The sequence below is a fragment of the Oryctolagus cuniculus genome, chromosome 6, assembly GCF_051225735.1.
Source record: "Oryctolagus cuniculus isolate XC-2025 breed Fujian yellow rabbit chromosome 6, ASM5122573v1, whole genome shotgun sequence".
Lineage (NCBI taxonomy): Eukaryota > Metazoa > Chordata > Mammalia > Lagomorpha > Leporidae > Oryctolagus > Oryctolagus cuniculus.
Genome location: NC_142872.1, coordinates 110,848,420 through 110,874,737, shown reverse-complemented (window position 1 = coordinate 110,874,737; position 26,318 = coordinate 110,848,420). Strand labels below are relative to the sequence as shown.

The 26,318-nt window shown below is 37.6% G+C and overlaps 1 protein-coding gene across 9 annotated transcripts in view; it reads right to left on the bottom strand.

Annotated features, from left to right (window-relative positions):
- Window positions 1-26,318, bottom strand: part of RALYL (RALY RNA binding protein like) — an 837,272-nt gene that overhangs the window by 94,382 nt on the left and 716,572 nt on the right. For all 9 annotated transcript variants that reach the window (XM_017341419.4, XM_089335473.1, XM_017341418.4 and 6 more), the window contains 2 exons: window positions 19,023-19,070; window positions 5,503-5,663 (listed from right to left, as the gene is read on the bottom strand). In XM_017341419.4, the coding sequence (XP_017196908.1) occupies window positions 5,503-5,663; window positions 19,023-19,070 (209 nt within the window). The remainder of the gene's footprint in view (window positions 1-5,502; window positions 5,664-19,022; window positions 19,071-26,318) is intronic.

The window sequence follows — 26,318 nt, the reverse complement described above, 5'->3', positions numbered from 1 at the left end:
CAGCTCCAAAGAATGAGTGCTGCTGAAAAATAAAACACACCAATTTTTTCCAAAGCACCTCTGGTTTATATTAGTAGTACAATTTTCAGATTAGCCTTCTTTTGATTTTGTCATGTCTTTCACACATAAGCAGTAAGAGAGAGCAAATCAACTTCATATACTATTCACCACTAGACTTAGGATTCTTATGTGGACGTGTAGATCAGCTTGCTTGAAGTACTTCTCAAAGCAGCTGACTTTGGCTATTTGCCTGTCTTTAAAAACATTTCATTATTTATTTATTCCAATGTAAGAAAAAAGTCATCAATGTTTTCAATATTGGAAACATTGTTGAGTGAGGGAAACTCAGGTATACTCCATGTTGTGATTCAACCTACAAAAACTGTTGTAAAACAAAATAAGTTACAGTTGACATGGAAACCACTGGGAAGAGAATCATGTATAGCTGAGATGCAGTGTTCTCTGAAGGATGGTGTAGGTGTGGGGATACAGTTTTATGTGAGGGAGGAGAGAAGATGCACAAGGGCCAGAGGGCGATTCACTTGTGTGGGGACAGCTTGCTTCAATTTATACCTGAGGATAAAGAGGCCTTTTCACATGCCAAAAGCAAGGTCTATAATGATGCATTTTATTACTCAAGAGACAAAATGCAAGCAATTAACAGAGCACAGGTTTATTTTGCAGTAGAAAGATAAGACAAGTAGGATAGAGGGATACTGTGGAGGCACAACCACTGTTAGAGAAAGCTGATTAAAATGTCATAGCAAACTTTAAATGGAAGTAATGACAGATAAACCTGGAATAAGGATGGAAGGAATATGGTCCAATATACTAGTTAATTAGATATAAGTAAATTTGTTAAATTTCCCTAGAAAATTATTTTTGACATTTCCTAGCTATTTCAAAAACCAAATCCAGATGTTACTTGTTGTTTCTAGGAAATACAAAGAATAAAATGACAGAATTATATGAATTAAAATAGATTCCTCACGTACAAAAAAGATAGGTTGAATTCCTACCACCCAGAACCTCTGAATATGGACATATCTGGAAATGCACTTTTTCAGTTATAATCACAATGAAGTCATTAGGATGAGCCCTAATCAAACATGACTAATGTCCCTATAAGAGGAGAAGACACACAGACACAGAGAAGAACATCATGAGACCACGGAGGTCGAGACTGGAGCGATGTGTATATAATACAGAAAACTCCAATGCTTTCCAGCCTCCAAATCTTTGTTGTTGTAAAGCACATTCAGTTTGTGGTACTTTGTCATGGCAGCCCTAGTGAAGTAATACACAAAGAAAGGTGGAAAACAAGTGGATATATAAGAAAAACAGAAACTAAAGGAAAGTCATACCAGCAAAGGATCATAGTGTCAGACAAAAAATGTACAAGGTTAAAAAATGTAATGTATAGGAGTGAAATTGACATTTTGAGATTTGGTGATGTTTATAGCCCTTGTCTCTACTGTTGAGGAACAGTGTTTTTTTTCTTCTTACTATTTGTTGAACTCTTTACTTCGTGTAGGGTTAATCTTATGAGTATAAAGAAAACTGAGAGCAGAACATTGTAAAAATTAAGAGAGGGAATAAGAAAGGAAAAAGGAGGAAGTGTGGGAGCCTGGGTGGGAGGGATGGTAGCGTAGGAACTTTCACTATGTCCTAAATCTGCATATATGGAAAATATGAAATTTGTTTACCTTAAATTTTTTTTAAAAAAAGTTAAGCATAAGTGAGGGCAAGTGTTTAGCCTAGTAGCTAAGACCCAAGTCCCACCCCATAGTGCCAGGGTTCACAATTCGGCTCAGCTCCTTAATCTACTGTACTGCTAATATAAATCCTGGGAGGCAGCAATGATTTTTCAAGTAATTGGGTCCCTGCTGCATGTGTAGGAGACTTGGATTTCATTCTTGGATCCTGGTTTAGCCCTGGTCTAGCCTTGCACCAATCCTGGCTGTTCTGGGAATGTGGGGATTGGATGGGAGTTCTGTCTTTCTGCCTGTTTCCCTACCTCTCAACTAAGTCAAGAAATAATACTAAATGGAATGTTAAAACTGCAAATGTATAATTTCTCAAGAAGTTAGAGAGGCAGTACTGAAAGGTTACAGACACAAGAGCTTACACTCCAAACACAGACCGCCCTGCTGTAGTTCCTCACTCTGTTCTTTAATTGCTCTGTGATTCTAGGGCTATGACTTAACCTTCATATCTGTAAAATGAAAATCATAATAGTACTTCACTTATAGGTTATTTATGAGGACTACATGAATTATTATGTCAGCTTAAAATAACAGCTGCCACAGAGCAAATACTAAAATGGAGCCAGCTATGATTCCTTCTATCATCATCATCATGATCATCATGATTACAAACCTGGAAAAATGAAAGCATCATAGGATATAAAACACTCAAGAGAAAAAAACATAAAATCATGATCATGATACAGGATATCACTTTCAGAATCTGACATGTTAACTTGCCACCAAAGAATCAAGGGTAAAGAGGATTTGGATAATTTTACTGAAAAGCTAAAACAACTCCACAATTTTGTTGCAAAAGTGGACAGCATATTCTGCTTATGTGTCTATTTAGAAAATCGGATTATTACAGGCCCAAGAGAAATTTTTAAGATCCTAAACTGATATTGTTCATAGTCTCCATACTCTCTTCACTATACAACAGAAACAACAAAAACAAGAAATCAAAGAATAAAATGACTAAAACCAATATAGCCATTTAAATATTAGGATATTTACTTCAAAATAACCTCTGGAAATTATTGCTCTTCTTAGCAACACTGGGAAGTATGGCGATTAAGTGGCTGATTCCTATACAGTTGCACCTGCCAGAGGATAGCCACAAAGTAAGTCAAATATTTTTCTAAATCAGTGGTTCTAAGCTATTGTGTATCACCCCTTCAGGGGACATTAAGAAATGTGTAAGACTATGAAATAGTTGTCACAAATATTGAAGAGTGCTACTGGTATTTAGGGGTTGAGGGTCAGGAACACTAAATGCCCTGCAAAGCCCAGAATCTTCTTAAACAATGTAGAACTGTCCTGGCCAACACACCAACTTATCCATTGAGAAGGCCTGCTTAGAAATTGACCACAAAGCAACACAAAGCAAAGAATCCATGATGTTTTAGATATTTCTACTTGAAATTAAGTTTAAGTTGCTAACTACAGCAATAGGTGTTCTATAAACAAACCTAGCAGGCAATTAAATTTTCAGTTTTCCATAGCAATAAACAAATTCAAGAAACTTTGCTTTTCACAACAATCTGAGCATGTACAAGCACGTACAAGTAGAAAAATCATTGGCTTTTATTACTAAGATTAAATAGGGGATTATTTGTATCTATCATCTATCGAATCTTATATCTGTCATCTATTTTGTTAAATGAACATGTAAATAGCATTTAGTTTGCTATTGAGGCTGTATTTGCTAAGTTACATTCTCAGTGAAATTCTGAGCTCACTGAACTTTAGATTTCCAGAAGCATTAGTACCTTCTTGCTTTCATGCAAAACTTTCAAAATACTTCAATAGTTATTTTTTCCTAGTATTTCTGATGGTACAAAGGTAAAAGACATCATTCTATAGTAGATAGCATGTGAGTATGAGAATAAGAGACCTGGGTTCTAGTTCTGGCTCTACCATTTACCAATTGATCTGTGTTTGCTTACTGGTGAAGCTAGGATAACTATATTTGCCTTAGTTGTCTTTTCAAAAGAGTTTAATTTATTTATTTGAAAGGCAGAGCTACAGAGAAGAGAAAGAGAGAAAGAGATAGTCCATCTGCTGGTCCATCCCTGAAATGACAGCAACAGCAGGGGCTGGGCCAGACCTAAGCCACGAAACTGGAACTGTATTCAGGGCTCCCTTGAGGATGCAGGGGCCAAAACACTTGGGCTCTCTTCCACTGTCTTACCAGGCACATTAGCAGGAAGCTGGATAGGAAGTGCAGCAGCAGTCAGGACTCAAACCATCACCCATGTGGTATGTTGGTGTCATTGCTGGTGGCAGCTGAATCTGCTACACCATGACATCAGCTCTAGCCTTGTCTTTTTTTTTTTTTTTTTTTTTTTTTTTGACAGGCAGAGTGGATAGTGAGAGAGAGAGAGAGAGAGAGAAAGGTCTTCCTTTTGCCGTTGGTTCACCCTCCAATGGCCGCCACTGCTGGCGCGCTGCAGCCGGCACACCGCGCTGATCCGAAGGCAGGAGCCAGGTGCTTATCCTGGTCTCCCATGGGGTGCAGGGCCCAAGTACTTGGGCCATCCTCCACTGCCTTCCCGGGCCACAGCAGAGAGTTAGCCTGGAAGGGGGGCAACCGGGACAGAATCCAGCGCCCCGACCGGGACTAGAACCCGGTGTGCCGGCGCCGCTAGGTGGAGGATTAGCCTATTGAGCAGCGGCGCCGGCCTATCTCTAGCCTTGTCTTAAAAGTGTTGAGACAGACAGCAAAAATCAAATCCTGCACTGCTGTACCAACCTGCACTGGAGCTTGTCCTCCCTCTACACTCTTATCTAATGTCCAAGCATATGTACCCTTTCCTCATTTTGCTGCAGTCTTACTATCTTTCTTGTTCCTTGACTTCTCCAACTTAAAGTCTCTGTCCTGACTATTCTCTCCTGTCCAGAACACTCTGCCCCTGATACCTTCAGAGACCACTTCGCTATTCCTTCACTTCCTTCAGGGTTTGGCTCAACAATTGTCACACAGGCTATTATAGACCATACTTTGAAATAGAGTGCTCCCAAAAGTGTCTATTGCTTTATTCTTTAACATATCGATGAGACATCATTTTATTGTTTCTTTCCTCTTGGCTGGAATGTAATACCAAGAAATATAGGAAATTTTGTTGTCATTTCCTTAGGAACAATATTCCGGTAACAAATTGTAGACTTTTCTGAATATATTTGTATATAAAGCTGGCAATGAGTTTAGATGGAAGGTTGCATCTCTAATTTCTACTAATTAATGTGAAAATATGTAAATGTCATTTTATTTTCATGATATTAAATATCTTTTTCAGGCACATATTTCTCATAATGATTTGAATGGCATCTTAAATTATGCTTTTAACATCTCTACGGTGTAGTATGTCTATTTTAACTATCCTAATCCTCGAATATTTAAAAAGGGCACTAATTTCACATAACATTTTCCTCCTTTAATTGTGAAATTGTTTACTCATTTAAAGCAAAATATTCTACTTCAGGACTTTAACATGTTGCAACCTAAGTGACCCAAGAGCACAATGTTAGTTGTGAAAAAATATTTTCAGCATTGGTCTTGGGTTTTTGTTGGTCAAGTTTGTGTCTTTCTCCTCTTCTGCAATGTAGTATTTGGGAAAACAGAAATTTTTTTGTCCACTTTATGTTTCTGTAATACTTGTCAGTCCATAACTTTCTGGTCAATTGATTGAATACAGGCATTGATAGTTCTCCTCACCCTTCTTTAAAGGGAAGTAGCATAAAGAACATTACTTACACTTAGAGCCTGATGAAGACCCACTGACAGCAGATCTTGATCCTCCTTTCATGGAAAAGACTCCTTTTCCCCTGCGAGTTGAGGTGACAGCCACTCTGGGGCGCTTCAGGGGGATGACTGCACGAGGAGGGGGAGGCACACGCCCGTGGTAATCAAACAACCTTCACAAAACACAAAAGGCACAGAGAATTGGTTTGATGCCTAATTGTTTTATCAAATGATTTAAATTAATAAGCTAATGACATGGCAGAAAATTACCCTAAATGCTTTTTGTCACAGTTCTCTAATATTCAGACGCGTGAGTTTATTGGCAGATTGATTTTTTCACTAAGGAAACAGGATGCTTCGTATAGACTATGCTTTCTGATCATTAGAATCTTACCCCCCAATATGATCTCATTTCTAGAGTTTGGTCCAATAGTGCCATAGAATTGTAATTGGGGCCGTTATTGTAGCATAGGGGGTAAAGCTGCTAACTGTGACAGTGGCATCCCATCCGGCCACTGGTTTGTGTCCGAGCTGCTCTACTTCTGAATTAGCTCCTTTTTAATGTGCCCGAGAAAGCAACAGAAGATGCCCCCAGTGGTTTGGCCCTTGTCATCAATCTGGAAGATCCAGAGGAAGTTCCTGGCTCTTGGCTTTGGCCTGGCCCAGCGCTAGCCATTGTGGCCATCTAGGGAGTGAATCCGGTGGATGGAAAGTCTCTCTCTCTGTAATGCAGACTTTCAAATAAATAAATAAATAAATAAATCTTAAAAAAATCTTTTTAAATTGTGTTGACCTTTTCTACCAAATATATTTCTTTACCATTCTTATGAACAGAAATATTCCTCTTACACATCAAATACTTATTACCACACTAGCTTTAGAAAAGGAAAAGAATATGCAATATCAAAGCTAAAAAACTACCATCGAATCAGAAAACAAAGCCCCATGGGAAAGAAAGAAACTCAGCTGACTATAAAGTAAGTTGAAAGAATGTTATTGAAAAACTTCAGAAAAAGAAAGATAGGAGAACAGTGGGAGTGTCTTTGTGGGTTTAAAATTATATGTACGAAATATATGACATCTAGGCCGGTGCCGCGACTCACTAGGCTAATCCTCCACCTTGCGGTGCCGGCACACCGGGTTCTAGTCCCTGTCGGGGCGCCGGATTCTGTCCCGGTTGCCCCTCTTCCAGGCCAGCTCTCTGTTGTGGCCAGGGAGTGCAGTGGAGGATGGCCCAAGTGCTTGGGCCCTGCACCCCATGGGAGACCAGGATAAGCACCTGGCTCCTGCCATCGAATCAGCGCAGTGTGCAGGCTGCAGCGCGCCAGCTGTGGCGGCCATTGGAGGGTGAACCAACAGCAAAGGAAGACCTTTCTCTCTGTCTCTCTCTCTCACTATCCACCCTGCCTGTCAAAAAAAAAAAAAAAATAGAGAGAAAAAAAAGAAATATATGACATCTTTGTTTATATAAACAAATAAAGAAGTAAGTAAATAACAAAAAGAATTATAAAAGAGAAATCAATACAGTGTCTTCCCTCTGTAAGGACTTTTTAAGTAATCAAAAGCTCTGTGACTATAGAGTAAAGGAGACTGAGTTTGGATGCCATGGAGCTGGGATGAGGACAAAAGTTCGCTTATTAGAGTTCCGCCCATACATAATTGTCAGGATGCATTTTATTATTCTACTCACATGTTAGATATGTAAATTGAGACTAGAGAAATTTTATAGTCAGCTAGAGAAAATTTCTCTAACAAAAGAGAATATCAATCGAAGCCCTAAAAAGTGAAAAATGAGACTCACCAAAAGCAATGCATTTTCATTAAACAATGAAAGAAATAAACTGCAGCAGTGTTAGCTCCTTTATGTAATTCATAGGTTCAAACATTTTGTATTATTTATCTTGCATCCACATATATAGCAGACATTTTCATGACAGCCCATTTGAGAAACAAAAAGTCAGAGGAAAAATAATGGAATAATTTACTCATTTATTTCTAAAACTATTTGTCAGTGAACAAGATTGTGATTATGTTATCCACTATAAAGAGAAATTGCATTATTGACTTATAATTGTGATTGTTACGCATTTTGTGACACTGTTACATGAATTATAGCCTTGTAATTGCTTTAAAAGTTTGTAAAAAAAATCTAATGTGAAAGTCAGACATGAGAAAAGTCAAACAGGAAGAAAATAATTTTAAAAATCTATAATAGGCTATTTCATAACATTACATCTCTACACATTTAGAAGAAAATGTTATATTCTCTTTTTAGAAAGTAATATACAAAAATAATAAAATTAGGACAGACTTGCTTCTAAATATTTATTCAAAGACATTGGAGACTATCAAATTTTAGGGGAAAATGATATTTAAACCAAATTTAAAGTATTCTCTAGTACTGGGAATATTGTCTACTTTAGACAGTTAAAGTGCTCAAAAATGATTTAGAAACTTGCTGGGGGGAAACTAAAGATGTCTGGAAAGGAGAATAAATGAAATGAGACATAGTTCAAGAGAGGTGTCATCTGCTGCCAATAAGTGAAGTCTGTTAGAACTGAGGAACTATGGGCATTGAACAGGTCATGAGAGTCAACACATTGTAGTTTACTTCAAACAGCACAGGCAGGAGGAGGCTGGAAAGGGTTATGAATATCATCCTTACCACCAGGGACTTGAAAATCGAAAGGGTCAGCCAAACTTGCCCATCATTTCAATCACAAAACAAGGTCTTCATTAGTTATTTATAAGTTGAATTCACAGAGCACCTCAAGTCAGTGAGCCAAAATACTAAGGCACTTAGTAAGAGCTACAATGCCCAAAACCATCAACAAAAAAGAAAATGTGGCAATTGATCATCTCTTCCAGGGTGGAAGCTGCTGCTTGAGAGGAAAGGCAAGCTTTTCTAGAGGAACCATTTCCTCAGGCTATGACTGTTCAATGTAATAGGTTCATAATGCAAAATAGTATATAAGTTGGGTTAAAAGTATCTGAAGCATATCTGAGGTACAATGATGTAAGAATGCTATTGTGGAAATGCAGGCCTGGCAAAGTTACTGTTATCCATTGCTGCTTCAACTGCAATGTATTGCACTATATTTTATAGGAGACTGGAATTTTTATTAATATTTCTATTGCTTTTTGAAACCAAGGATCACAAAAGCTCCAATGTTGGCCTAGTGTGATCTTACTTCGAGACAAGAGATCTGCATTTGCTCATTATATTTGTGAGATGTTTTCAGCATGACATTTTAGTAATATACCTAGTATGTGTCCTGTCCTTTGGTATAAATATCTATGCAGAGTGTTCCTCATTCTCTGAAGAATTTACCAAAATGCTTCATCAAAGGGAGGTGATTTTTCTCACCAAGGAATCATAAAGTTTCACTAATTCTTTCTGTCACTCCAATGGGAAGAGAAGCATCAGAACTTAACTCTTTTAATGTGATACAGGTTGAGAATGCTTGACAGAAAATATGAAATTCTAGCAAATTTGAAATCTAATAAGCACAGTCATTATGTCACTAAAGGAAATTGCACATCTGACATTATATGATAGTCACAGTCAAAACCAGTTGTATTAAGTATAGATTATCTTCAGCCTTTATGTACAAGGTATACACAAAACATAAATGAATTTTGTGTTTACTCCTACATATCTCATTATGTATAATTAAATATTCCAAAATATGAAAAAAATTTGGAATCCAGAACACTTCTAGTCCCAAGAATTTCAGATAGGAGATATTCAACCAGTATGTAATTCGAGAATAAACAAAACTCAAGAAAGATATGAAAATTCAACATGAGAGCATAATCTAAATATTTACAACAATTAATGTTGATGTGGACTTTGTTAGTTCTCATTGGACACCCTTGAGTTTATCAGAAAATGGGCCAGGCTTTGTGGTACAGAGGGTTAAGCCCCTTGAAGTTTTTCCATCCCATATCGGAGTGCTGGGTCATAGCCGAGCTACTCCACCTCCATTCTGGCTTCCTACTGACGTACCCTGGTAGGATCATATACTTGGACTCCTGTTACCCATGTGAGTGACCCAGATGAACTTCGGATCTGCTCAGCTCTCCGTTGAGGCCAACTGGGGAGTGAATCACTGAATGGAAGACATTCTCTCTCTCTGCCTCTCTTTAACTTTGCCTTACAAATAAATTAAAATAAATCTTAAAAATAAAAGCTCTATAAAAAGGAAGATGAGGTATTGTTTTGATGCATAAAAAAATAAGACAAGGGTGACGAGTAAGGCAGATTTTAGGGATTGCAATATCAAACACGAGGGTACTTCAAACATTATTTGAAAATTGAATTCAAAGTTTATTTTGATGCAACTATTTTGAAATCCATGCATATGAGGGATCTTCAAAAGTTTACAGAAAATGCACATTATAAAAAACATGGATAATTTCATTTTTTTTGCACCAAAACATAAGTTTTCGTCTTTTAAATTCATTTTCCACAAACTTTCTGAAGTACCCTCATATAGGAGTTTTCCTAAACTCTGACAGTGGAAGTAGATGAATGGCAGCCAAGAAGGAAATCAGCATGTCTTTCTCATAAAGATTCTACAGCAAATCAATGAAATTTTTCCTCTGCAGAGTTTTAGATTGGTAAATAGTGTTAAGACTAAGGAAATGGCCCATTTGAAATTATAGGCTGACTATAATGATGGCAAGCCAATAGAACAAAGTGAAAACCAAAATTCAATGGCCCATTATTTTGCTCCCCAAATACCTCCAACTGCCCAGGCTCAGCTGAGGCTCTTCCAGGGCTGAAACTGGGAATCACAGGTCAATCCCTGCCACCCTCAAGGGAGGTATGACCCCAATCGCTTGAGTCATCACTTGTTGCTTCCCAAGATCTACACTAGCAGGAAGCTGCATCAGGAGTGGAAGCCAGAACTCACACCCAGGCATTCCAACTGGGATGTGGGTGTCTTAATCACTAAGCAAATGTTTACCTCTTTGTTTTCTATTTAAAACATTTCTCAAGTTGCTAGTGTTTATTTTAATTGTTATGTTGCATTTTCTGAAGCAGATACACCACATTGTAATGTCATTAACTGATAGCTGGACATTTTAATTTTATTTACATAAAGGGAACAGATTTCAAGTATTTCATTCATATATCTGGTTTTAAGAATGTAATGATTATGCCCCACCCTTCCTCCTGCTTCCTTTTTTATTTTTGTTAATTTTTGTGATGATATACTTTCTTTTTCTTTTTTAAAGATTTATTTATTTTATTTGAAAGTCAGAGTTACACAGAAGAGAAAATGAAAGGCAGGGAAAGAGAGGTCTTTGATCTGCTAGTTCACTTCCCAATTGGCTGCTACGGCCGAAGCTACGCCGGTCCAAAGCCAGGAACTAGGAGGAAGCAGGAGAAAGCACCTGGCTCCTGGCTTTGGATCAGCACAGCGCGCAGGCTGTAGCGACCTTTTCGGGGGTGAACCAACGGAAGGAAGACTTTTCTCTTTGTCTCTCTCTCACTGTCTAACTCTGCCTGTCAAGAAAAAATAGAAGTATATCTGTATCCTACACTGTTTGAACTACTTAAATTCTAAATTTCTACCCTGACTTCAAATAAATTGATAGTTACAGATGAATTATAAAATACTGCTAATGAATGAAGTGATCCCTGCTATGAAAACTTTTTACAAATAAAATTAAAAAGTGGCTGTACCAAAACATTGAGTACAAAGAAAAATGTTAGTACATTAAAGTTCTAATAGAAAAATAAAAAAGAATTCTGAAAAGCACATTTCACCTGAGAACAGTAAATGAATAATTCAGATTGCTCCTTTTGGTCATTAAATTTTTCCAAGGTTTTCTGTGAAGTTTTCCTCCTGGGTCATGTGCATATAGTTTTCAAAAATACATTTAAAGGCTAGTTTATTACAATCATAAATTATCTTTTTTGCAATATTTTGACTTTAACATAATCTTTACATTTTTCTCATCATTTCTGCTATATTTTGTGTGAAATGTTGTATGATTAGAATGTACACCTAGATGACCATTGTGAGGTTATAAATCACTAAAATAAATTTCTTATTTAATTATTCCAATTCTGTAAGAATGGCGTTTACTAAGCCCATTTGCCATAAAGAAAACTAGTAAAAGAGGAGAGGCATGACTTCCCCACTTTTAACCAGTTAACACAGCTGTAACTAGGCTTGACACTTGTGTCTTCTGAATGAAAACTATGCCCTTCGTCAGCCATAGCATGCTATCGCCAAACATTTTAACTGGAATATCATTAAACCTGATCATTATTTAAATTTGTAGGATGAAATAGACATTGCTTCTTTTTTAAAAAAAAATATTTTATTTATTTATTTATTTGAGAGGTAGAGTTACATACAGTGAGAAGGAGAAACAGAGAGAAAGGTCTCCCGTCCGTTGGTTCACTCCCCAATGACTGCAACAGTCAGAGCTGTGCTGATCCGAAGCCAGGAGCCAGGTGCTTTTTCCCGGTCTCCCATGCGGGTGCAGGAGCCCAAGGACTTGGGCCATTTTCTACTGCTTTACCAGCCCAAAGCAGAGAGCTGGATTGGAAGAGGAGCAGCCGGGACTAGAACCGGCGCCCATATGGGATGCCGGCTCCACAGGTGGAGGATTAACCTACTGCGCCACAGCGCTGGTCCCAGATATTGGTTCTTACTAACATATTTTCCAATGTTGTATATCCCATAAAGTATATTACATCCTGTATTTAGTAATCTGAAACACTTGTAACTTAGGGTTATTTTCATTTATTGCACCTCTACTAGGATCTCTTTACTTAACTGACACAAGGTCAAAATGGTTCTAGAATTTTAAAATGTCAACTTTGAATCACTTAAAATGTGTTTTTCTATATGTTAAACATCTCTGGCATTTCTTTTTCTCAATTAACCAAAGTTTATTCATCATTACAGATTATAAACTGCTCAGTGCTCTTCCTACTGAAAAAAAAAGAAGCCAGGTTTAAACTGCTAATATCTGATAAAATGAAAGAGGGTTTGCAGTACAGTTTTAGATATACTTTTCCTTTCATTTTACTTGAAATATATATATTATATATTATAATGTATATATACATTATATATGTGTATATATATATTATATATGCATATATATATAATATATGTAATAATGTTCAAGGCCCTGTATTTAGAGTCAAACTTCACTCTTTAAATGAAAATGTTTTTGAATGTTATAAATTATGGGGCAATGCTTTGTGTAATAAAGAAAAGATAAAAGCTTAGGTTGACCACTCATGTCTATATTTGGAGAGATTCTTTTGTGATCCCTGAAACCATAGATAGACACTTAGAGCATCATAATAAGCCAAAACTTTGTGTACACTGGTTTCTAAGCTAAAACTATCCAAGGGTTGAAAACCCTTAATTACAGTAGACTGCCCAAACTTAGCAGAAATAAGATGGCAATGTGCTGTGTGTGTATGTCAATTATTAAGCTATTATTTCTCAGCTTCAGGCCTTCTTTAGCTTCATAGGGCTGGGGGTGGGCGTGGTACAAAGGGCACAGGTGGTGGCGGTGGAGGTCTGAAGAGGCATGGAGGTAGCTGGCTTCCAGCCAGTCTTGGGCAATGAAGGATCTGAGAGGGAGATACAGGAAAAAGGAACTCGATCCTTCTGGTTGACTTCCTGTTGCTGTTTTTGTTTCTAATTCTTCTCAGCTTACCTCAATCTTTTTTCTGGGCAGCAGCAATTCATTCATTCCATGAGAAGTAGCAGAGCCCAGATTGAGAAATTTTACCAAACTTGCAAAATAGCCGCTTTACACTCAAAATCATCAGCCCTGCATGGTCAGAGTCCTGGCTTCACAGGTTCTCCCTGTGGATTCAGAGCACAACAGCTGAGCGGAACCCTATTCATAGTTTCTGCTCCGCAGGGCCCATTTTCTCCAGTAAATTTTGATAATCCCAATGTCATCCTTTGTTTCTCCAATCCTAGAGGTGGTTAACTCCTTTATACCATCCATAGTCTTTTCTTGTTGGCTTTTTCAGTTCCTTAATACCTAGTTAGAAAATTTTTACAGATAATCATCCTTATTAATCATGACTGTGATTTCTGTTCTCCTGAGCTAAGCAACTGGCATGGGACTAATGTTAGAATCTGACTGCCGTCTCTGCAGGTAAGTGTGTTCTGCTGCAGCTCGAAAGCTCTGGGTAACAGGAAAATGGAAAACAATAAAAACAGAATAATCCAGAGGTATCACTAGGGACAGCTGACCAATCAGTTTATTTCTGCCACATGGATTTTGCTATATGAATATCATATAAAAGACACCTTGCTCATCACTATTAATGGTTACTGTTAACTGTTTTTAGAAGCTAAATTGATTGAGCACTAAAAATATTTCACGCACAGTGGTGATCATTATACCTTTTGTAATTTTTTTTTATTTTTGACAGGCAGAGTGGACAGTGAGAGAGAGACAGAGAGAAAGGTCTTCCTTTTGCCGTTGGTTCACCCTCCAATGGCCGCCGCGGCTGGCGCGCTGCGGCCAGCGCATCCCGTTGATCCGAAGCCAGGAGCCAGGTGCTTCTCTTGGTCTCCCATGTGGGTGCAGGGCCCAAGCACTTGGGCCATCCTCCACTGCACTCCCTGGCCACAGCAGAGAGCTGGACTGGAGGAGGGGCAACCGGGAAAGAATCCGGTGCCCCGAACGGTACTAGAACCCAGTGTGCCAGCGCCGCAAGGTAGAGGATTAGCCTATTGAGCCACGGCGCCGGCCTATACCTTTTGATACCTCGTTTAATTCTCAGAACAACTTTATGAGTTAGGAATTAACTCCATGCTCACTTAACAAATGAGATAACAGGTTATGTAATTTTAAATAACTTAGGATGGTACTGCCAATAAGAAGAGAAAGAAAAACAGCCATAAATATAAGCAAAGTGTAACTTAGAAGGAATTACTATAGATAAGACTGATGGCAATGTCTCTAAGCTGTTTATCTTATCCAGACTCTCCACTCTGTTTTCCTTCAAGGAATCTTCTGTTTACAGGGAATTCTTGACTATATCCACTAGTGGCAGATGCTTAAGCCTTTCTTAGCCAAGTGCAAAAAAATGGAAAATGAACTAATGAGAACACAGACTGCTGAGACATTCTGTTAGCAATACAACCATAATAATCTGTTGCACATTTAGAAGTCAAGCAGATTGTATGTAAAACAAATAAATGGTTTTAAAAATTGTTCAGTTAGCTGTCTTATACAGTGGAGCATCATCTGCAAGCTTCAGACTCTATAATTACTTGACCCTTGGTAAAAGGTTTAGGACTTAACCCCTTGTCAGATAAAGTCTGTCTGTCTGTCCATCAAACTATCTTCTATTGATCTCTGGCTAACTAGCTATCATCTATCTTTCTGATGATTTTAACAAGCTGATTTTTTAAGATTTATTTATTTTTTTTATTTGAGGGGCAGAGTTACAGTCAGAAAGAGTGTGAGACATAGAAAGAGGTCTGCTGGTTCACTCCCCAAGTGGCCACAATGGCTAGAGCTGGGCCAATGGTAAACCAGGAGCCAGGAGCTTCTTCCAGGTCTCCCATATGGGTGCAGGGGTCCAAGCACTTGGGCCATTTTCCACTGCTTTCCCAGGCCAGTAGCAGGGAGCTGGATCGAAAATGGAGCAATGGGGACATGAACCAGCACCCATATGAGATGCTGGCACTGCAGACGGAGGCTCAACCTACTATGCCACAGCACTAGCCACATGAGCTAGCTTTTAAAGACAGTAAAATACAGGTCTTGATTTCCTTCTCAAGATGAGAATGTAAAAAAATTACCTAAACTTGGGTCTACTAATTTCTAGTAAATAATTCTACTACATATTTTTAAAGATTTATTTATTTATTTATTTGAAAGGCAGAGTTTCAGAGAGAGAGAAAGAGAGAATTTCCATCCACTGGTTCACTCCCAAGTAGCTACAACAGCCAGAACAGAGCCAGGCCAAAGACAGGAGCCAAGAGCTTCCTCTGGATCTCCCACGTGGTTGGCAGTGGCCCAAGCACTTGGGCCATCTTCTGCTGTTTTTCTCAGGCCATTAGCATGGAGCTGGATTGGAAGTGGAATAGCAGGAATGGGAACAGGTGCCCATATAGGTTGTCAGCACTGCAGGTGGTGACTTTACTTACTATGCCAAAACACCAGCCCTGATGATTCCATTTTAGATAGAAACTGTTTACATGTGTAAGGAAGCCACGTGATATTAAGCAGTTAAGAGAAGATGCTAAAACAGTTTCATATTTTATAAGATAATGCATATTAATTAATATCTGTTCTTAATAGAGATTTAGATTATTTCAATGCTGCCAAATATTCACATCAGTTTTAGAAAAAGTTATCACAGGGGCTGGCACTGTGACATAGTGGGCTAAGCCTCCGCCTGTAGCACTGGCATCCCATATGGACGCAGGTTCCTGTGCTGGCTGTTTTCCGATCCTATGGCCTGGGAAAGCAGTAGAAGGCCCAGGTGCTTTGGCCCCTTCACCCATGTGGGAGACCCAGAAGAAGCTTTTGGCTCATGGCTTCAGTTGGCCCAGCTCCAGCCTTTGTGGCCATTTGGGGAGAGACCCAGTGGATGGAAGACCTTTCTCTCTGCCTCTCCCTCTCTGTAACTCTACTTCTCAAGTAAATAAAGAAAAAATTATCACAAGGTATTTGATGTTTAAACTATTGTGTTTTATAGAAATTATAGAATGATGTGAGAAAAGCATTCTTAAAATGGATTTTCGTTGTAAAAGGGTAACTTGTGAGATAAGATGCTGAATGCAGTATGTTGAACATAGGATTTATGGAAGCATGGTTGTGAGTCCCATACAGGCAAGGGTGTGTCCTTTCTATGTCTTCAACTGATATTACTCCCTCTGTGTTACATATTCACACAGATGATTATGTAATCAAAATGATTGCCCAAGTTATGATTGTAGCTCTGACACTAATTAACCATATGACCTTGCAACAATGACTACATCTCTAACTCTAAGGAGATGAATTAATACAAACTGATTCTACACTATGTGGGAGGTATACTGTTGGTCCCTGAGGATGTAAACATAAACTAAACTGAACACAGTTTTGCCCTCATGGAGGAAGGAAGTTAGACATATATCAAATGCTACCATAACATAAAGAAATACAGCAATACAACTTAGGAGAAGTGTGGTGAAGGAACAGTGCTGGGTGCCAAGAAAGTGGAACAGGTGAACCTAATTTAGTATGGGAGTAGTGATGGTGCTGAAATCTGATAGATGAAGTCAAATGTATTAAGTGGTGGAGGGAGGAGAGAGGGAATGGAGCAACACTAAGAAAGGACCGAACACAGGAAAAACACGGTGTCTTTCTGGAATTGTAAAGGACCTGTGCTGCTGGAGCAGACAGAGCAAGACCGTTTCAAAGGATCAGAGTTTCCTCCCTCCATCAAGTGTCTACCGAGAACGTTTTTCCAAATTTGCATTTTTATTCTTTGAGGGTTTTTTATTTGACTATTACTTCAAATGATTAAAGGGTTAAGAGATATTTACCTATTTTTCCCCAGTTATCCTCCTATATACAGTAGGTCCTGTCTTTGCAAGTCTGTAATATGCATGTACTCAGGTGTTAGTTACCAATGTTTAGTTAAATTACAACATGAATTTCAGTTAGTGACATAATGAGGAAAGTGGATGTGATATGTTGAAAAGGGATGAAAATATGGCAAGGAAATGGTACAGACAAAAGAATTACACATGGAAAGAGCTCTTACAGATAGTTCACAACATGGATTAAAAGTTGAGGCTGATCCAGACTTAGACAAGGAAAATAACAATTCACCAAGGAAGAAAAAGATAGTTGCTCCGTATCCTAAGACATAAGATGAGAAGAGGGCATACATTGTCCAAGCTATTTATGAAAGTATTTTTTACAAATAAATAAAAAACCTTAATTTCCATTATTTTTATTATTTTAAGTTGTGCTAAACTGTACCAATGGTTGTGCTAAATAATCATTAACTTTACTATAGTTCTGTATGTATTCATAAAGAAGACAGTAAAAGTTTTTAATGTTTTGACAAAAAAAAAAATTTAAAAATCAGGTTACCATCCTCTTTTTTCCTCATTGAATATTGACAACATTTTGTATGATTTGGGTTTGCATGGCCACTCTATGGCCCTGTACTAATGTACAAAACAGGAAAAGTCTGTAAATATCATTAAATCTAAATTATACAGAATATGGATTAAGAAAGGGATATATGAAGAGTCTCAAAAAATGTACTGAAAATGGAAATTTTGAGCACTCAGCAGCCCGCGGTGGCCGGAGCCAGAGCCGGCGGCGTGCCTGCCAGCATGGATGGCCTGCATGGCATAGACAAAGCATCCTCCTCCCGAGAACCTCGACGACCCAGGACCATGTTGACCGCCGGTCAGAGGGACCTGCTGCGCGCTTCCTTTGACGGCAACCCTTATCCTGGCGTTGGGCTCAGAGAAGAGCTGGGCCGGGTGCAGGTGTGGTTTCAAAACAAGAGGAAGCAGCGAAGGCGCGCACAAGACCCACTGGACTTGGGCCCCTTGCGGCAGGAGAGCCGGTGGGACCGGGCGACCGGCGCCAGCGCACGCCCATCTCGGGGCCACAGCCGAGATCCTCCTGCAGGCCTTCGAGCGGAATCGCTTCCCAGGCATGGCGACCAGGGAAGAGCTGGCCAGACGCACGGGCCTCCCCGAGGGCCGAATCCAGTGTTCATGTCATTTGGAAGACCCATTTGGAAGAACATCAATGATAAAATCTGTTGCCTTGAGAGCTCTCCTTTAGTATGCATTGCTCCCTGCTAATGCATCTGGGAAAGAAGTACAAGAGGGCTTGAATGCTTGGCCCCTGCCACCTATGTGGGAAATCCAGGTGGATTTCCAGGTTCCTGGCTTCAGACTGTCCCAGAGATGTCCCTTGCAGCTATCTGAGTAGTGAACCAGCAGATCGAAGATCTTCGTCCCTCTGTCTTTAACGCTTTCAAGTAAATAAATAAATAAATAAAATATTTTATAAAGCAAAAAAAAGAAAATGGAAATTTTGAAAAACTATATATGAACTTCATTTTTTGCACCTAAATAAACCTCTGTTTTAATTCCATTTTCCATTAACTTTTTGGTATGCCCTCATATTTCAGGGATTCAGTTAGTCATTTCCTGAGTTTACAAACTGCTAGCTTTTGAAGAATTTAAGTCAACAACAGACCTGTATAATATTAGTTAGCAGAATCTTTATATTTTTTTCTAAATATTAGGAATATTAATTTTAGGCTTAAATCTATCCAAAGTTTTAAAACTTCACTATCCATTATATTTCATCAAGTATAATCAAAATGGGGAAATGTATCTATTTTTACATTTTATTAGGACTCAGTATTTTATTTTTAACTGCAAAATATCAGTTTGGATATCTCAATCAAGAATACTCAGAAATGAAATGCACAAAATAGTTAAAAGATAATTTAAATAAGAGGGAAACACAACAAGAAAATCACCTACCGATTGTAGAAATCATCTCTGTAGTAATCATAGTCAAAGACATACCCACTAAGGAAGAAAACAAAATAATTAGTTGGCATTTGTTTTAACCACATTAGTTTTGGTATTATTTTATGATGTTAACAGTAAGGAAATTATCTTATTGGTTAAATACTTATTTTTCTTTGTAATTATGTATCTGAAGAACTCCACAAAATAATGTACAATTTGATATAACATCCTGTCAAATTAGTGGTTTGTATGGTTTGGTATGGAAGATGAGAACAGGTAATGAAATAAACACTTTTTACAATTACAAGTATAATTGTTTAATTACAATTATAATTAAACACAAATGAAGACTATTTTTCCCAAGACAAAATACTATTTATAGTTGTCCCTTCTTTTTAAGACCATGGAGTTATCTGTTCTTAGTACAGTATGTACTATAAGACTAAACAAACAAACAAAAAAAGATATTAAAATAAGCTAATGACCCATCCACTACAGGAATGGTAAATAGGAACGTGATTTCATCAGATTTTCAGCATTCATTTTTCATTGCAAAACAGTAGATTCAGGGGACAGCATTGTGGCATAAGAGTTAAACTGCCACCTGTAGTGCCAGCATCCCAAATGAGTGCCAGTTCATGTCCCGGCTGTTCCACTTCTGATCCAGCTCCCTGCTAATGCACCTGGGAAAGCAGTAGAAGATGGTTCAAATTCTTGGGCCACTGCACTCACATGGAAGACCCAGATAAAATTCCTTCCTCCTGGCTTTGGACTGGCTCAGCCCAGGTCATTGTGGCCATTTGGGGAGTGAACCAGTGGATGGAAGACCTCTCTCTCTGTCTCCCCCGCCTCTCATCCCCCACCATGTAACTCTGCCTTTGCCTTTCAAATAAATAAAAAATAAAAAATCTTTTAAAAACACACAAAAACCAGTAGACACATACTTTAAATAGACAAAAAAAAAAAAAGCAACCAAACAAAACCTTTGGATTAGTTATATACACATAACAATATTTTAGGGAATTTAAATAGGAATTAATAAATGTATTTCACTGATAAGATTTTTATTACTAAGCTTCATAAAGGAATATATAACACAAATTGCTGCTGTGCACATACATATTTTTGGGGGCTTATAAAGCATTTTATATGCACTTTAATTCTAGACATTAAAACAATTTTGTTAGTATAACTAGAAAATATTAAGGTGCAAAAGACTTGAACTGATTTGCCAAAATTTGAATTACTAGTAAGTGACAAAGCTGAGATTTCAGGGAAATTTTCTTAATCCATATTCGGAGCTGTTTTCAAATACCTTTGCAAGCTCCCTCCAACCTGGAAGAAATTTCAGTCCTATGATCAATGCAGCATGCTACAAGAAAGTGATGATTTGCAAGTGTTTCTTCATTTTTTACTGTAGAAATAATGTCAAATATGCCATACTAACCATTGTTAAGGAGACTATTCAGTAACATTATGTACATTTAAAAGGTGTGCAAACATCATCACTGTACATTTCATGACCTTTTTGACATGTCAAACAGAAACTTATTCGATGGTACCTTCCCATTCCCCACCCACAGCTACTATAACACCATTCTATTTTTTGTCTCTAAGAACTTGCCTATTCTAGGTAACTTACAAATCATATAATTATTAGTAGAAATATGAATTTTTTTTTTGATAGGCAGAGTGGACAGTGAGAGAGAGAGACAGAAAGAAAGGTCTTCCTTTACCATTGGTTCACCCTCCAATGGCTGCTGCGGCCGGTGCGCTGTGGCCAGCGCACCGCGCTGATCCGAAGCCAGGAACCAGGTGCTCTCCTGTTCTCCCAAGCAAGCGGGTGCAGGGCCCAAGCACTTGGGCCATCCTCCACTGCCCTCCCAGGCCACAGCAGAGAGCTGGACTGGAAGAGAAGCAACTGGGACAGAATCCGGCGCCCCGACCGGGACTAGAACCCACGGTGCTGGCGCCGCAAGCAGAGGATTAGCCTATTGAGCCACAGCGCTGGCCAGAAATACGAATCTTACAATCATATAAATTTTGTCCTATTGTCTCTGGTTTACTTCATTTAACATTTCATCTATGTTGTAGCTCAAGTCAGAATTTCATTTCTTTTAAAGACAGCAAAATACTCTATGCTTGTCATTTAGCTTTGAATCTGTCAAGAGACTTTTGGGCTGTTTTCACACTCCAGCTATGGTAAATAATGATGGCATGAGCATTGGTGTGAAAGTATCTAAGACTGCTACATTAATCTCTTCCAGGTATATACTTGGAAATAAAACAGCTGGTCCATACATTTACCTCTTTTAAGGGAACACAAGATCACAGAGAAGAAATTTAAATTTACATTTCCTAATCAATTTAATAGTCCTTTTCTTTGTAACTACTCTGATATTAGAAAACCTGAAAGAACTGTATCAAGAAGGGCTTGTTAATTCAGTTTTAAGAATAAATATGCCTATAACTCTCCACAGTCATTATACACACGAAAGGATAAGCCTGATGTAGCACACATGGCTGATGCAGGTCAATTCTGCCTCCAGTATTGTCTATCCATCTTATGGGGTCTGGAATACAAAATTAGAACCTACTCCATAGATGTGTTTGGAAATGGAAGACTGAGCATTGTGTGACTATAGCAATGCTGCATCCATTCATGCAAACCAAGGAGGAAAATGAGACAATTGCCTCAAACATCAGACCCAGAATACCTACTTTTGACTGATACTCACAGTTTGTTTAAATAGTAATGGTTTATGTTTTAGTTTATAGTACTGGTATAAAACAACTATGATGTTGAGTTGAGAGATTTTTAAAGACATCCTAAGCATACTTTAGATCTTTGTTTCCCACTTCAATTTTCCTTAACAACAGTCACCATAATAATAGTATAAATTACATTGAACAGTTACTATTGTACTGAATACAGGAGGATACCTCAAAAACTTCATAGGAAGTGGAATTTAAAAGAATATTTTGGTGCAAACAATTTTGAAATCCAAACACAGGCTTTCATCATATGTATTTCCATGCAGTTTTCAAAGTTACTTCATATTTATTAGGTACTAACATGATACTAGACATATTGGGTACTTTGAATAGCTATAGGTAGATGGGACAATCACTTTCATACCATGAAAATTCTCAGTATTTTCAGACATAACTCATTAAGCTTAAAGAGAGAATATGTGTCTAAATTGTTTTCATATTTATTTTCTCAGGTTCTTTTTTACATTGTAATTTCAGATGGCAGAGATTCATTGCAAAAAGAAAATAAGGCATGCCGACCCATTAAATAAGGATGCTATTAATATGGATGACAGTAATGATTCCACTCATGTGTCTTAAACATTTAAGAACTACTTTAATATTCAATAGTCTTCTGGAAATGTAAAAGTTCGTGAGAAAAAAAGAATTCATTTTTATTTTTCTCAGTTGTTGCTTAAATTATCTTGTCCAACCTGCTTTTTTTTTGTTGTTCAATCCTGACTGCTCTGATGTATTTATAAGAGCCAGTTAAAGCTAAATATCCTGATTTCTTTGATCCCCAAATCCTACTGCCTGTCATCATGAACTCAATTTTATCTGTCAATGTTGAAAATGAAATGCACAAATAGACTTGTCTCAGTAATCAAGCCAACACTGCTTTTGTCTTAATGGTTTAGGCTTTTAGCAGAAGTACCATGGCAGTAGTTGGTTCAGGTCATAAGCTCTAAAATCAAGCTGGATTTCCAAGAAAGAAAAAATTACTCAAGGAGATGAAAGGTCACTCGGGGGTGAGTCTGATTCAAGTCTGCTATGCTTTCCTGGCATTCCTGCTGTTCTTCTCAGCACCTGTCCCTCCTTTTAATGTTTTTCCCTCTTCTTCAGATTCTGCAAAAAATACCTATTTTTTTCCCTCTGTGTAAACCTGTATTTGAAATTAACTGTGAAAAGCTGGCATTGCTGAGTCATATTCAGGTGTATAAGGCAGTTAATGTATTCTAGGATTATAAGGTTAGGAAAAAATAAACAATTTGTCTTGCAGTTGAAAAAGGACCACAACCCTCTTATTTGCATCATAAACTGAGAGTGATGCTGGTACGTTTAGGAGCTATTCTATTTTGGCTTTTAAGAGAGAAATCATAGAATTCTTCTTTTTAATAGTTATTTATTACAATCCAGTTGTTAGTTCACTGAAAACAAAATGGTAATGAATTACATGTTTAGGGCACTGTCAAGGAGCAGTCAGCCAGGAAATGGTAATTTCTGTTTTGACATATATTGAATTCTGCTTTGAATCACTGTCATATGGGTATATATCTAATCCTTTATATTTATACTGACATTCTTTGAGGTTAGAGCCATGTTCTACTGATATTGTTATCCACAGCTCCCAGTATTGCACCTGACTTAATAAGTACACAATAATTGATTATTCAATTTAATTTAAGAAGCCAGGTATAGTAATTGAGAAGGCTCTTGTAGTCATTATTATTGGCAGAGTGTCTGTTAAAAAACCATTAAAATCTTCACACTTGTGCTAGGGAATTTATTAATATTCTTCAAATTATATTTTAATGAAGTTCTGCAAAGGAAAGTAAAAGAAATACTTTGTGTATTAGTCTACTCATATGAAATGAGTTTATGAATTCAAAGGAATTAGATAAAATTGATTGCATATATTGTAAAAAACCAATGAGTTGTGATTTCTTCTTCTATAAATGAAAAAATTTAAATGAAATTCTATGAAAGTTACTTGATCTTCATTAAATCTTCAGTAATAAAAGCAAGCATGTGTGTACAACTGTGAACAATTAATCTAGCAATCTGATTTTTCATTACGTTTTGAGGGATTTTGAACAACTAAAATAAAGGTGTGTTGCAAAGCAAACCAAAAGTCATAAAAGTATGCCAGGATGCAAAATAAAATATAATAAATATTTATTTGTGTTAAATATTTAAAATGATGATTTTACTTTCCCAGAAAAGCTAACTGCCTGCTACAGGCCACCAAACAAAATTGAACAACAGTGAAATAATATTCTTAATCTGTTTCATTGAAAAACTCATAACTTGCTCCTGGACCTTTGGAATGGGAGAGAAGGTAAATTGGGGATTTAAAGGATTATGACACATCCATAGACTTCCTAGCTAATTGGGATCAGGACTTGTCATTTTTAGAAGAGAAAGTATATAATAAGTTGAAGACTGAAAGAATCTACTGAATCCATTAAATATTTTGATCTTCTATTTCCTATGATTCTGTCTTATTGTTCCACGCATTAAAAGATGATTATTTCAATTGAAAGATCAGAGATAGGATGTGTGAAGAGTGAATTTCATAAAGAAAGAAGAGAAAAAGAAATAATTATTTTTCTCTCTTCTGGCTAACACAAAGAATCTGATTCTGGAAGCAGCATCTTGAATGGGGCATGCTGATACCTTCTCTAGGCTGTGATCTGTTAGAAGGATATTTAACATGCATTCCAAAAGTTGTTTAGATTCCACGCTATATTCTGGTCTAGAATGAACAGAGATACATTTCCCTTCAACTCGTGATTGCTTTATGAGACTATAATTGGAATGAAGATTTTTATTTCAAGAACATCATGACATACCAGGTAAGAGAACTATAAACATGAAAGCAAGAGAAACAAAAATGCAGCTATGTTGCAGTTCTGGTCTAAAGACATCAATCTCACCTGGACCAGTAAAAATGTATCAAACCAATATTTCTGGTCCCAAATATTTCCACAACTTCTATAAATTATATATGCTGGTAATGGCTAAACAGTATTTCCTTTTACAAATTAATAACAATAATAATAATAATAAGTCAACAGTAAGAGCAACAAAAACCGTTCAGCTACTCCCCAAGGCTTAATAAGGTAATGCTCAGTCTCTTCAGCCCTCAGATCTCTCCCAAAGGTAGCTCCTTCCTGCAACTTTCTTTCTTTCAGTATTCACTCAAATACTCTTTTAATCTTTCTGCAGTTCTCTGCACCTACCCTTTCTCTGGCACTGTTCTGGGGCAGGAAACTTCATACTTTTTGGCCATCATATATCTCCACACAATCTTCGGCATTAGCTCAATTCATTGCTCAACAGCAAGGTTCCTATTTTGTTCTGGAATCATCAGCACATGTTGTATCTTCTTTCTGTTGGAAATGTATCCATTCTTTTTTTTTTTTTTTTTTTTTTTTTTTTTTTTGACAGGCAGAGTGGACAGTGAGAGAGACAGAAAGGTCTTCCTTTGCCGTTGGTTCACCCTCCAATGGCCACCATGGCTGGTGCACCGTGCTGATCCAATGGCAGGAGCCAGGTACTTATACTGGTCTCCCATGGGGTGCAGGGCCCAAGTACTCGGGCCATCCTCCACTGCACTCCCTGGACACAGCAGAGAGCTGGCCTGGAAGAGGGGCAACCGGGACAGAATCCGGCACCCCGACCGGGACTAGAACCTGGTGTGCCGGCGCCACAAGGCGGAGGATTAGCCTAGTGAGCTGCAGCGCCAGCCAGAAAGGTATCCATTCTTAAAGGCCTAACTCAAGCTCCAGATCTTTCCCAATTACGAAGTCTATTGAATTAAACCATATTCCATTTACTGTGCTGTTGTTTAATTATGGCCTTTTTGTATTTATATCTGACTCATGATGTCAACTGTCTGCTTTCCTTGTCTCCTAATCCATACAGATTTATTTCTGTTAGCCTTGTTCCTTCACAAGCCAATCTTTTCATTCCATTAAATATCCCCATCTTTCTTCTTTAAAATAAATCTGAAGTTTTCAAAGTAAAGCACTCATGGGGGACTCACTTCAAAATCTTACAGATTGTTATCTATCTCTTTGTTTTAACTGAATTTAGTGATTAATGTTCAGATCTCATTCTTAAACTGCTTATACATTCTTCTATTTTGACCCTTTATTTGATCATCTATGTGTCTATTTCATTAGATCATGGGGTCTAAGAAGATGGGGTTTTTGTAGCCACCCACTAGATATTTTGTGAATTTAATATAACATTTCTGTAGGAGGAAATTTTCTGTTATAATATTAATTTTTGTAAGAAAACAAAATACTTACATTAGAATTTTTGAATACTTGATTATCATTATCACAATATATAAAGGTATAGAACATTACAATTGCTGTGTTAGGTTAAATCTCTATACTATTTATCAACTTACTGCCTCTCAGTTCTAAATTCATCCTATTTTCCCCTTGCATTTTAATATTAAAGCTTAATCCTGAAAGTGATTCTTTTTTGCAAGTTGGTCCAATATCAAGGACAATCAACAGACAGTACTGGAGTACACCT